At 45.6% G+C, this 13,493-nt stretch overlaps 1 protein-coding gene across 5 annotated transcripts; it reads right to left on the bottom strand.

Annotated features, from left to right (window-relative positions):
* Positions 1 to 105: 105 nt before the first annotated feature.
* On the bottom strand, positions 106 to 12,136 carry LOC122368443 (RNA exonuclease 4-like). Of its 5 annotated transcripts, none has more exons than XM_043342376.1 (6): positions 12,112 to 12,136; positions 3,845 to 4,067; positions 2,656 to 2,733; positions 1,929 to 2,188; positions 1,465 to 1,658; positions 106 to 976 (listed from the first exon to the last, which is right to left on the bottom strand). In XM_043342376.1, exons 2-6 carry the CDS (start codon positions 4,058 to 4,060, stop codon positions 630 to 632), a joined length of 1,095 nt encoding a protein of 364 aa, XP_043198311.1. In that variant the 5' UTR covers positions 4,061 to 4,067; positions 12,112 to 12,136; the 3' UTR covers positions 106 to 629. The 5 variants fall into 5 exon arrangements, with proteins under 5 accessions (XP_043198311.1, XP_043198309.1, XP_043198310.1 ...); XM_043342374.1 differs by lacking the exon at positions 12,112 to 12,136 and adding an exon at positions 8,646 to 8,697; XM_043342375.1 differs by lacking the exon at positions 12,112 to 12,136 and adding an exon at positions 4,463 to 4,520.
* Positions 12,137 to 13,493: the final 1,357 nt, after the last annotated feature.

The raw sequence follows: 13,493 nt of genomic DNA, 5'->3' as shown, positions 1-13,493 counted from the left end.
AAAATCGATTAACGTCTATCGGATGGTCATTGCGATAGAACTGCAACGTCACTTGTTATTCTGTACTCTTTGGGCAGTGATTAATTCCCAGGGGAAAACTCAATCCAAGGAGACATCCTTGTATTTCAAGGAGAGCTGGTAAGTCACCCAACAAATGTGACCGATATGACATAATTAGCGTATCGGGATTCAAAAGGCATAAGCCGAACACCGACTTGTAGCAAACGGCACACGGGAATAGTGAACACATTACACAATCGCATCCGTGTCGTCACAACTGCATCATCCCACGTAGCTAACCAGCATAAGCGATCAACACTGGAAGTCACTGAGACCCAGCTCGGACTTTATCGTGACGTCATTGAGGCTCATCATTAGCCGGCGTTTCATGCACAGCCTTCACCGCAAAATACCCTCCGCCGGCTGCGAACCATCTCGTCACACAGCTTCACGTCACTCATCAAACGCTCACAACAAAACTCACAGATTCCAAGGCAGCTTACCACCACGACGCAAGATATCAGCGGCGCGAAACAAATCCACCATGGTCATTGGTCAGTCGTCGCCGGCGTCCCTGCCGGTACCCCGCCCCTGACAATGCCCCGATGTCGGTACGGCCCCGGCGCCGGTCACCGGGTGGCCCCGGGAGGTCTCCGACGCTGCCGCTCCGCCACCGCCGCCTCCCACTCCCGACGGTGCGTCTGGTAAATCTGCATGGTGGCGCGCGCGTCCTGCACAGAGTCGTGCTCCCCCTTCTGAATGTCGACCGCCAGCACCTTCATCGAGAGGTTCTTCAGGCTGGGTATGCCGCCGTTGAACATCTTCCGGAACGGTTTGTAACTGGCCGTGTCCCGGGTGTGCTTCTTGGGGTGGCTGAGCATCAGTACTTTGAGGTCGTTGTAGACGGCGTGACCGACCAGCACGCGGCCTTTGAGCAGCGCCGCTACCTCCCGCTGCACCACCTCAAACTCCTCACCTGAAAAAAAAAAAACAGGACAAGTCACAGCACACAGTCAGTTCCAATCAAATACACCTTCCCGGTTGAATATGACCGATGACGTTCCTTACAAGATGCAACGCAACTCAGGTATTGTTTACAGTACTCGTAACCGAAGGTTTGTCAATAGTTATTCGTTAGAATAGTGTTTTTCTATTGAAAACCAAATCTGAGTTCCCTGACAATTTGGCAAAAGCTGCCTGAGATCAGGTACATATGAAGAAGCACATGCAATTTGTTTGCTTTCCAAACCAAAATGCAGAATTGGGAGCTTTAAATGTGCTTTGCACCTAAAACACTTTGTCGCTGGAAAAGCTAAATACCGGACGCTATAGAGACAGATAGAATAAGCGTAAAAGCAAAATTAATTGACGAAGCCGAGCTATAATGCGCCAGCTAGCATTTAAGCAGCGGTCGCCACCTGGCGCCCGTTCCTCAGCCGATGAACCTCAGCGACTCGGACTCACCCTTGACGAGGTCCTTGGGGCGGACGCCGGAGACGAACGTGCGGTAATCGGTCACCTTCTCCATGGGCTTGACGAACTTATCGTAGACGGGCTGGCAGAGCGAGTTGACGATGGAGACCCTGGCTAACATGTTCTCCTGGCCACTCTGACCGACGCCGACCATCTCGCAGTCCATCGCCAGGTACCGCGACGGACTGATGGAACAATTAGCGGGAGGCACCAGCGGAGGTGAGAGGAGTTCTAGTGAAGCCAAGATGCCAGTCTACACATATCATAATCTATCTCTGATGTTGATAGGAGGATTACCAATCAAATAGAAATTTGACGTCACAATGCAACAATGGGCCCTGTTATGAGCGAATAGCACGCCCTCTAAGCTAAAAAAGTGACAACTTTTGTGATCAATAAAGAACTATGCTAGAAACGAAAACCAGCAATCCCATCCCTCTCCCATTAACACTTACAGCGGCGTTTTGGCGCTGGCCAGTTGGCTGGCCTCGTCTCGCTCCCCCTGTTCGCGCTGCTGCTCCTTGTCGCGCTGTTTCTGCTCCCTCTGCCGCTGTTTCTGGCAGAAGTCGCACGGCGGCCGGTCGTCACGCAGCAGCGACGGGTCCACGCCGTCAAACCACACTGGTGGCGGGCACGAGCAGCCGCGCTTGGCCAGACCGCGCGGCCGCCGCCGGACGGCCGGCGGCTCCGGCGCAGGACCGGCCGCCTTCGCCGCCTGCCGGTCAACCGAGGACATAATGTCAGAGGACGCCGCCAGACGCACCAACGAGGACTGGACGAGCCTGGCCTGTGCGACAGTGGGTTCGTGGCTAAATCTCCTCCACGACCATGACTATCGGGTGAAGTCGGTACTCGGTACACCACATCACATTGGAGCTGTCACAATCAAAGTACCAACGATTCCTGGAAAGGTGGCTCTTGTCACGGCGATCGGCGCGGTGATGGCTGCACAATCCTTGTCAGCTTTTCTCAGAAGAAGCATGTCATTGCAGGAGTTCTCCTGAATTACCATTCAAAGGAAACATACCTAACATCAGCACTCAATATTATCAACGGTACATGTAACTTTCTGGGAAGATGAAAGAGCAACAAAAAGTAGGTACCTACTTAAGATAAAAGCAGATTTACCAGGACAACTTTAGTATAGTTGGCTAGCAAGTAGTATCCTTATGGGCAACTCACCAACACAACAATAGTGGGCAACTCTTGCAAAAAGGACAAGATCAGACCAAAGAGCCCATAAAGAATGAGATAAGGTATCTGAAAGAAAGCCACTATTCAGAACCATATCTCAGCATAAAATAAAGCAATGACTTAAATTGTTCAAATCACAGTTTTAAGCTGCCAAAGTCACTGTAACCAATTATGCTATCAAACAAGTCACAAGTAAATTACACACCTACAGGGTGTTGCAGATAAATCCGACACTTGAGAGGCAAAATACGAAATCGGCAATGAAAGCATGAATATTGCACACACAGGCCTGGGATTTTATTCAGCACCAGTTCGAGTCATATGCTGCACTTCTACTCGATGTAACCGCCGTCGGCGGCGACGACGATCTCAAGCCGAGGGCGAAATGATTCGCACGCCTTGGCGACCGTGTCCTTGTCTACGGCGGCGATTTCTGCCACGATGGCGGCCTTGAGAGAGTCGACGGTATTGTGTGCGTGCTTGTTGGTCTTGGCCTCGATCACGCCCCAGAAGAAATAATCGAGGGGGTTGCAGTCAGGAGAGGAGGGCGGCCACAAGTCCGGCGACCAGTGGTGACGGACGTTGTTGAGCAGCCACGCCTGCGTGGTCCTGGCCTTGTGCGCCGGGGCGGAGTCTTGCTGGAAGACGTGGAGGCGTCCGTTGGCGATCCTGTGTTTGTGTTTTGGGGGAGGCAATTGATCATAGAGATGTAACATACTGCCCAACTTTTCATCGTGAGCATAGCACTCGAATAAACACGTTTTTTCCAAGTGTCGGATTTATCTGCAACGCCCTGTACTTGCTCAAATATGCCGGCCAACTAAATAGACCTAGAATAGAACAGGATAAACACAAGAGAAATAGGCTAAAATGTTCATTTGTAATGTGCAGACACAGTCATGTACAAACTCATTTGTACACTGCAGGCCTTTCATAAAGACACCTACCCTTCAATTAGAAGCAAAAATAAAACTAAAAACTAGGATTACAATAGCTTTAAAATCACTTCCCAAAACCATGAGTATCATGAGCATTTAGCATGTTGATTATAAATCCAGCTCAGACCTCTAGGCACTAAGTGATCCATGCCTCCTTGAATGCCTAATATCTGCAATATTTAATGGCTATTGAAATTATCATTAAAATGTTGCATTATGCTATTTATTCCATTCTTAACCTGTAAGAATGATTTCCAGTTGGATGAGATGTCCTCATTGGTGACAGGCTTTGGTACTGCTTTCTCTTGTACGTTGGCCAACAGCTTTCTTCGTGCAGAAGACTGCTTAGCCTGTCCTGTGGGATTCTTGCTGATAGGCTTGGGCTTTTTAGGAGGGGTTAAAGCCTTGGAAATATCAGGCTCTTCCCCTTCAACTCGTTTCTTAGCCTTCGACATTTCAGGTCTGAAAAATAGATTGTGCTATATAAAAATATGCAATATGCAAAACAAGGCAATGTTCGACAATGAGTGGGTAAACAACTAAACAGTAAACAGTTAAACTGTATTTTACATTGTGCCCTACAATTCATAGACCATGAAGCAATTCATCAAAAGCATTTTATAATGGTTCAATAGAAGCCATTTAATCAATCATATCCAAAATTCCATCAAGTCAAAGTAGCATAACCACTAAATCTTAACATTGAAACATAACACATTGTTTTAATCATTTCTGCTTCAAATACCTCAAGTTACCACTGATCATTGAGTATCAGCTAGACATAATCATGATATCATTCACATTGACAGACATGTGTGTGGATCTGAAAAAAATGGATCTGGGATGATTCCACGGACCCTGAGGGGTGTTCCCGGGCACCGCACACTGCTGCATGCAGTGTGTGCGGTGCATCCAGCAGGCATGGGGGTAGGGGATGGGTAGGGCTCTCTCTATCGTCTGGAGGTTTCGAAAGATGCTCTCCAGAGATGGCGCTAGTAAATTTGGCTGACATGACGTCATGCCAAAAAGTGATGGGTTTTGTGAAAGCAAATGTAATAAAAGTTGAAAATTTTGTACTTTTGCTTGATTAAGAAAAAAAAATATACAATTGTTCAAAATAGCGTTTTCCTCATTCATCCTTCATTGTTTGAAGAGGAATATAGACAGTTTAAATATTTTTTTCTTGACCGCAATTCGCACACGCACTAAATTAAAAGCTGGAGTTTTGTGCGTTCGTAAATTGTGATTTGAGAAAATAAAATGACAATAATCTTTTGCACTTTTGCTTTACAATCATTTTTCAATGCAGATAAATGCATAAATTATTCGAAAATAGGCATATCTTTGAAATATTATGATTTTCCACAAGCAAATTTTCCCAAAAACTTGAACTACTTACAACTGACGAACGCATCCAATAATCTGGATGTCTTAGGATGAGTTCGTCATTTTTTCCCAAGGAAATACGATACAGTTCAAGCTATTTTACCGATTTATTAGGGTGCTTTTGCCAATGAATTAATAAATAAATGACAACAATTAATCTCATTATCAACCATACTCGGAAGAATTTTCTTCGCATAAGCGCGAACACATCCGCGCTTTCATGAAAAGTCACGCCTGTAGATGTCAGGACTGCTGCTTTATGTTTCGCAAGGTGGCGCAGCGCGCAGGGTACCGACTACCGAGGCTGAGGTCTCCAGACTCTCCACCACGATTTAACTTGGAAATGGCCGATGGGGAAGGTCTCACCCAAAAACGGACGCCCTTTTACACAGCTGCATAAAGAGAATAAATTATTGGCATAGCTGACCACACGTCCCCTCCCCCTCTCCGCCCCAGCTCAATAGGAAATATCGCCTATTTTCCTTAGTCAGTTATATTCTGACTAATTTCTCACTCTTCCCAGTAAACCTTAACATGCATGATGCAGATGTCCACTGCGTAAGTCGTGTGCTTCCGTAAGTGTGCCAACTATATAGTGTTGCCTACACTCTACAGTGCCTACTGCTTCCCCATTGTCGTTATGATTGGTGATTCTCAGGTCAAAAGTTACACAGTGGTCTCAGAGAACAATCGTTTCAACAAATTAACGATTCAAACCGTTGCATTCTACTTATATTCCGGTCAGTTCTGCTACTAAACGATTCCGGCAAAACACTCTTTAGGTTATGTATTAGCGAACCACCACACAAAATTCGCCCAATCAATGGTCAGTTATTACTGCTGGGCTGAACCGTTATACGCTATATAGCCTATTGCAGTCAATATTTTCATAACGATACTGACTGACGAAACACAACGTATTCGCGGATTCGCACATACGTTGGCACCCAGGTGGCCTGTCAGCAGCCGCACAAAGCCGCACAGCGCAGCCGGGATTTGACATTGAGATGGTACACCGTAAAGCATGCCTTTCCACACAGGCACAAGCACAGGGACACAAATGCTCAAAATCCAAACTTATTCCAATACTGGTCAATTACGAATAGGCATAAAGTTTTGAGGTTTTCTCATGTTCATTCTTCTTTCAACACACGCGGCAGACTGCAGCAGCTGCAGAACATCTCACAGAGCTGCGCTGGATGCAGTCATGAGCTGGGACACGGTTTGTGACCAATGACCGATCGGGGGTGCCAGCCTCCTCCCGGCACGCGATGCACTGGCCGCCGCGCAGTCGATGTCGGGGCACCGCCGGCATTCGCCGACAGGGTTCCATCCGATTCGGTGTATTGGTGGCAGCCCGAACAGTGACCCACGCGAAGCTGGCGGACGTCGATGGCCGATGAGCGATGCCCTTCCGCGACCGGCGGTGGCAGTCGGTCCCACATCAAGAACAGATACCAGTCATGCGGTCAGTCGGCGACGGCGCTGTCGCGAGTCGATCTGATGGTCGCGCGGTGGGCGTTGCCGACGTCCACCGGGACCGTCGACTGGGGGAGCGCGGCCGCCTCTTGGCCGCCGCCTCTGGTCGGCGAGCTCGTTGCGCTGTGGGACGGCATCCACTGCAAGTCGTTCACTGTGAAGCGGTCGTTTGACCGGACCTGGCAGGCGGGGAAAGGGGGCCTCAGATGAAGTAAAACCATCCCTCAGGCCAGCTTGAACTGGCTCTCCACCTCACCATGTTAGATGAGCGGACACCCTCGTGATCATCGCAGCGATGATTGCCAATTGGTGTGTCATTATGGGAGAGGATGCCAGCCTCCTTTGCAAGATAGTCTGCCATTAATATAGTGCAGCCCGACCCATTGCCTGTGGCGCAGACTGGGCTTGATAATGCAGTGCAGGACACACCAAACGTAAGCGGCCATCTGTACCCCCTGTGCAGTAGGGCTGACTCAAGAGCCCAGAGTTGCCCTCCCCCCACCATTCTGTGCACATGATAACTGGATGGGACATGCCATGGTCAGCATCTGTTCAAAAGCTGCCCTAAGCATGTAAAGCTCCACTGGCATGCTCAAGCATGGTCACAGTCAGTTCTCACTTCTCAGTTGAACCTCCAATGGAAACCCATCACAAAGTAGAGATCAGGGCGCCTCTCACACTGCAGCACACTCAATGACTGAGGCACCATCTCATCACTTGCAGGTGGTTCTTGCCAGGAGCAATGCCAGCCACGCACATCAGGTGATAACAGCAGTGTACAACTGCAATCTACAAGCATCCATGTTCTTTCTGGTTTTCTCCTGTTGAGATCCACTGCCATGCATGAACTTGATGGGCTTTTGTTGCGCTCCTCCCATGTGCAGACAGGTTTCTGCTGAAACAAAGCAAAGCAAATGTGATTAATAATGGCCCTGTTTCACCATCCAGACACTGTGTGCACTGGTAGCTACGGCATACCATAGCATCACTCAAATGACGTTGCATGTGATCTCTTAGTTTATGATCAATCGCGTTTGGAACAGAGTGAGAGGTTCTGAAAAACCGTACCAAGAACAGAGGTTTGAGTTCAAATACTGCTAGCATGCTGCTGGTGCTGGTACCGCAGCGTGCTAGCGTTCTGGGATGCTGTCATAGCTTAGCGTCACAGTGAAGTTTGTTGACACTGCCATGGAAACCCAATGCTCTGACACACGCAGCACACTGCAGTGCTGAGCACTGGGATGCTCCAGTGCTCAGGGGGCCTCAGCATGCTGCAGTGCTGAGCACTGCAGTGCGTGCTCTGCCGTGAAACACCACCCATGAACGTTGGTTGCATGACCAGGATGGAGCAGTGTGGCAGACAGTGATTTTAATTTTAATTGCACTTCCTAGAGATTAAAATGTTGTTGGTGAAATTGCTATTCATTATTCCTATTACCATTGTCTAAATTTCACATTTCAAGACAGCATCAGCATTGACATGTTATATAAAATAAGGTTTAGACTTCAGGTGGTCCCGGGTTCAGGGCAACAAAAAGGGCAAAAAATTGTCAAAAAAATTTTTTAAAAAAATACCTGCCTTCATCAACACCTCATCTAATCTAACCTCATCCTCATCTAACAAGGCCCTAAAAGCAAAAACCGTTTGAATAACAATGTAATATTTTGCAACCGCTGCACCATTACTGTCACGTACGCTATCCCTAGATTGGTTGCTGGTAAGTAGTGGTTGTCGTCATCAACTCGTCATGCAGCAGCTGATTGGGATGGGCGGGGCCTATTTTTATCCAGGCGATAGAGAGAGCCATGGGTAGGCGGATCTGACGTCACGGCTGCGTGCGGTGGACGGTCCACTGTGGCCAGTGGGCCAGTCCCGACCGGCCACAGCGATCGCTGTGTGTGGTGACGGAAGGCTGACGTAGGGAGTAGGGACGCAGTCACACAGGGCCCGTGAACAGCCCTCTGATCTCGGATTCGTCGGATCCAATGCGACCAAATAGCAGCAGAAAAAATTGCATAGGTACTGATTTTGGAAGCTCAAACACCACAAAAAGCGACATTTGCCTCCTAAAACATCGACGAAAGCAAGCCCCACTGGGCAGATAATGTTAAATAATGTAAAAATATGAAAAATTTATCAATGAAATCTGCTCAGGACTTTATCTTGACATTTACCGATATATCTCCGAAAGTTCAGCGCAGTTCAGCGTTAAAAATATTTTAATGACGAATGCTGTTCTGCTGCAAATTTGTCCAGCAGCATGCTGCAGTTTCTCGGCTTTTCATTGGTGTAATCCACGTTGTCTATGCTAATTACCAATGAGATGCCGAGATATGCTAGCAGTTCAGCAGGCTGCTCATAAAATAAACAGATAATGAAGGCAGCAAAGCTAAGCAATCTTTTAAAACATGTATTATAAGCATATTTACGTCTGGACAACGAGTTGCGGGGAAAAGTGCCGATTGTGTTGCAGTTTTAGGAGCCGGTGATTAGGCTGGATTTTTGGGTTACTTTTTCGTTCCGATTCATGTATTTCATAGTGTTTGGCTTTTGAATATTTTAGTTCTTTCAGATAAATATTACTTGCCTTACAACTTTTGTAAAAACGTTTCATTTTTTTATAAGCCGACGTTCAGAGTCCTAAAAATACATCAGCACTACAATCAATGTAAACAAACAAATGGAGCACCACTTGGCTCTGTTCCAAGGCCATTTTTTAGTTTATCTGGTGGTTTTCTTGCTCTTGTACGTCGTTTTGTTGGATGTTTTGAATCCCTTAAGATTGACTTATATCATATTTAAGAAGCATGTTGACTGAAAACAATCTGAAGTATCCAGGAGGCTGACAGAGGTCCTGACTACTGAGCAATATCAATATCAAGTTGAACAAATTATGAAATTTTGGTTGATAAACGCAAGTTGATCGGGCTCATATATCAGCAAGAAAAAGTAAAATTAAAAGAGCTTAGGTATTGTCCAAAAACAAGCTATAATATTGCAGACCTTGGAGCAATACTGAAGAGCACGCTGAGCAGGATCGTGCCAGAAAATGTTGACTGATGAGCGCATATTGATGTATTGGTATGAATATTGAATGATAACTTACAACAGCAAGATAAATTAGTGCTAACTGTCAAGTTAAAATCTAGAATGAATGGACTTGGGCAGTTTTACTATGCTTAAATGCTATGCAGATTGTAATGTGCATCAGGTACTCAGTGTCTGGCAAATGAAACAGGCGATCATTCCATTGCTACTGGAGGAGAAAGCTTGGATCACTAAATCCACTTTATGTTGATTTTGATGTTAATCATCATAACTGTATTTCTTGAAAAAAGGATTGTAGTAAAATTGTCAATGTGACAATCCATGCAACAATGTGATCATATTATGTGTTCATAGTCATTCGTGATAGTCATTATTGGTCCAATATACAATGACAAAGCTCTCAGTCTCAGCGTTTCTTCCTGTGGATGGCCAGCAGTGACTCAAAGCTTAGAAGTATTAGTTTTCTTCACAGGGCTGGGATAAACAGTACTGAGGGTAATCTTCCACCAAGGAACTCCACTTTGACATGGTATGAGATGTAGGCACAAGTAGGTAGGTGCTCAGTTCCTACTTCCTATAGTCAGTAGTTGTGTATGTTTACCTAAGATCAGATTGTTAGTTTTTTAATTTGCCAAATGTCCATAAAAATGTGACCTGAGCAATGAGCATACCTGAACCTGACTAACCTGACAGCTGACCTAACCTCAATCATCACACATATTTGCAGCCTACCCAAGACCTGCATGGCAGTGGCACCCAGTTATAGGTAGGTACTCACCCTAACTCAATCGTACCTGCTAACCTCCAACTTGCCAAAAGTAAGCTCACATTGCCACGCTGTGTCCAGGGAAACAGTCAACTGAGGAACTGGCTCATTGGGTGGCTGGTGTGAGACTGTGCATTTAAAGTGTTTCTTCTCTGAAGCTGCTCTGCACTGCTGTATGTCATGTTAGATGCTCAGAAAATGTGGGAAATGATTACTAAGCTACTTTAGTGCTTTGTTAATGCTCGAGACATGAACAAGTACAGATCCTGCAGGGTACAGCTATGAGTTAGGTGCTAACTGCTAGGTGAGTATGTTATGTGAATGTGCTGTTCCCTGTTTGACCGTAAGTATGCAAACAAGCACAGGGTCACAGTTATATTCAATCTCCACATAAACATACAACAAAAACGGCCATATAGCCTTACTCCGAACACACCACAGATAACTTAAAGGGACCCTCCCACCTTAACATTAGTTTTGAGTTGAGATAGCCAAGTTTGCGGCCAGGCTCAGAAACCACCATTTATCCTGGTCGCAACCCTCGCAGCTTTATGGTGTTCAAGAAATTTCTTCCCTTTACTTGCAGGGTGGGACCAGCGTGGTCCCTATCTCTTAACCATTACGGGAATCTGATGACGTCATCAGGCTTTCGAACGTTCGTTAAATGTTTGACTAAAACGTTTTGTAGCACGCGGTGGTATATGCTGCTTTGCGCGCAACAAATGCCGCACTTTCAAATAAAGTCGCTAGGAACAGCGGAGATCCCAAAAAGTAAACAAAAGTAAAAGTCTAATATCTTGAAAACCGGTGAATATTTTTCGATGAAATTTGGTAGATATTCGTTTTTGCTCTTTCTGAACCGAGCGACATCACTTTCATGCCAATTCATTAACTTTTTTGAAGGTGGGAGGGTCCCTTTAAGCCTTTGAAGGCACAAAAATGTTTTGATTAACAGGACAGGTTTACAATATATCCTCTGTCCTTGGGGGATCTTGCTGCCAAGTTGAGGTATGATGACTGAACTTCAGGATTGATCAACCTTTTCTTAGCCACTGCTTAGGTATATACGAGAAAGACCAAATGCTTGTTTGGTTTGATTTACAGGACATGTATACAATATATCCTCTGTCCTTGGGGGATCTTGCTGCCAAGTTGAGGTACGATGACTGAACTTCAGGATTGATCAACCTTTTCTTTGCCACTGCTTATAAACGAGAAAGACCAAATGCTTGTTTGTAAACTGCGTTGAAAATTTAATGATCCACCTTCAATTCTGACATGAAGGCACAAATGAAATAGTTCCCTCTTCCTTTGGAATACACAAAGCAAAATATTTAATAAATTTTAGTGGATGGACAAGAGCAATTAGTATAGCTTAGTAGCTGGCACTGTTGATGAATTACACTGACGCTTATTCGCTTCATATTTTGTAACAAACGCGCTAAAACTGCAATATAACAGCACTATATGCTTCTTGACAAAATGCAATAGTATTAAAAATTTAGCCCTGATGGCATTCATTCTTGGTGGAAACGTAATTACAAAATATTTTGTAGTAACTATTAAATTCCGGCCGAAAACAGTGCACGATTTAAAAAAGAATCATTCCAATGGCGGTCCATTCTTGCGGTCCTGAAATCGCCACTATTTCCGGCCTCTCCAACGCAACTCGTTGTCCAGACGTAAATATGCGTATTATAAGTAGTATTTGGCTCTTTTAAAACATGTATTAAAAGTGACGTCAATAGTAAATACCTTCAAAGCGAAATTGCTGTTCATAAAGGTGGCTTTAAGCCATTTTTATTTGCATAAATAACTATCCTTACACTTATGCTGACTCAAATTCAACTAGCCAGGTTATTCACGTAACCTTTATCACAAGCCAATGTGTAAGAACTCGAACAAGAGCACATTAACTATGACGTCAAAATATATTTAGCTGATATCATTCAACAAAAGCATATGATGTGTAGCATGCAGCATGCATGTTAGTAGGCATTTGAACGAGATATAGCCTTGCCTGGAGACTGACGAAAACGGCGCAGTAAGTTGAAGGAAACGCAGTAAGTTTAATGCAGGGGGCGTCGAAGTCTAGTTCCTACCAAACTGGCACTCCCATGCCTACGTCACCACGAGGACGCCCGAGGGCATTTACATGTTGAAGATAGGGAAATTGCCATAGTTTAGAGCCGCCTGGAGGGCAACCTTGAGATAGATGATAATGTAAATGTGTGCTAATATGATCATCAACATGTTATTTATCCAAATCCAGGGCCAATTAATCGATATCTTGTCACGTTTTCCAGTGGTGATGCGCTAACTTTCGTGGTTCTTGCAGCCAATAAGGGTGTTTCATAGTGCGATTCAGCCGCATTATCGACTTTAATGCCATAAACCGCCACGGAACATATGATTTGCAGCTCCCTGGCGTGATAGCTGCCAGTAGGGCTCCGGAGTCGGAGTCATGAAGTCGGTCGGAGTTGACAGTTCTGACCTGAGTCGTCGAGTCGGAGTCAGAGTCGATTTTATAAGCTGGAGTCTGAGTCAGTCACCGAAATTCGATCCCCTCCGCAGACCTTTCAGGGTTCCGTAGTCGGAGTTGTAGTCGGTCCGAGTCGACAGTTCCGACCAGAGTCAGAGTCAGTCGATTTTGAAAGCCAGAGTCGGAGTCGGAGTCACCAAAAATCCATTGCCTCCGCAGACCTGCTAGGGCTGTGCCGCTGTGGAGTCGGAGTCGGTCAGAGCCGACATTTGAATTCAAAGTCAGAGTTGATGTTTGAAAGTCTGAGTCAGAGTCGGAGTCATCAAGAAACCCATGGACGATCTGCAGTGCCATGCAGTAAGGGCGCTGCCGATCGATGCCCTGAATTGCCATGATTTATGAATTGAATGAATAGATGGCAATTAATTAGGTACCTTCTATTATTCATCCCTTGCCACTAGGAGGACTTACTTTCAGTAGAAAAAGACGCATTATTTGTTTGTTTATTTATTGACAAATATTTTTTTAAGCAGTTAGGGATACAGACACCAAACACAGTGATAGCACCTCGCTGGTGCAAATCATTGCTAGATAGATGTTGAAATGTGTTGCCATTGAAGTATCTACTGATTTTCCTGGCGGCTCTCGTTTTCAAGTAACTACTGGTCTTGTAAGATCTCTTGATTGCTCACCGTCTGGCGTCTAGTTCCAAGGTTTTCTGAAAGC

The sequence above is a fragment of the Amphibalanus amphitrite genome, unplaced genomic scaffold (assembly GCF_019059575.1).
Source record: "Amphibalanus amphitrite isolate SeventyFive unplaced genomic scaffold, NRLGWU_Aamphi_draft 000947F_arrow, whole genome shotgun sequence".
Lineage (NCBI taxonomy): Eukaryota > Metazoa > Arthropoda > Thecostraca > Balanomorpha > Balanidae > Amphibalanus > Amphibalanus amphitrite.
Note: the sequence above shows the minus strand (reverse complement) of the source record. Positions and strands in the feature narration are given on the sequence as shown.

Bases quoted from the DNA above. Each gene is read 5' to 3' on its own strand.
- LOC122368443 (XM_043342373.1), bottom strand. From the start codon at position 4,370: ATGATCAGTGGTAACTTGAG. The intron at 4,068-4,350 runs GTATTTGAAGCA...TCTATTTTTCAG, and splicing joins ATGATCAGTGGTAACTTGAG to ACCTGAAATGTCGAAGGCTA. The intron at 1,659-1,928 runs GTAAGTGTTAAT...TTGTTCCATCAG, and splicing joins GCCAGCGCCAAAACGCCGCT to TCCGTCGCGGTACCTGGCGA.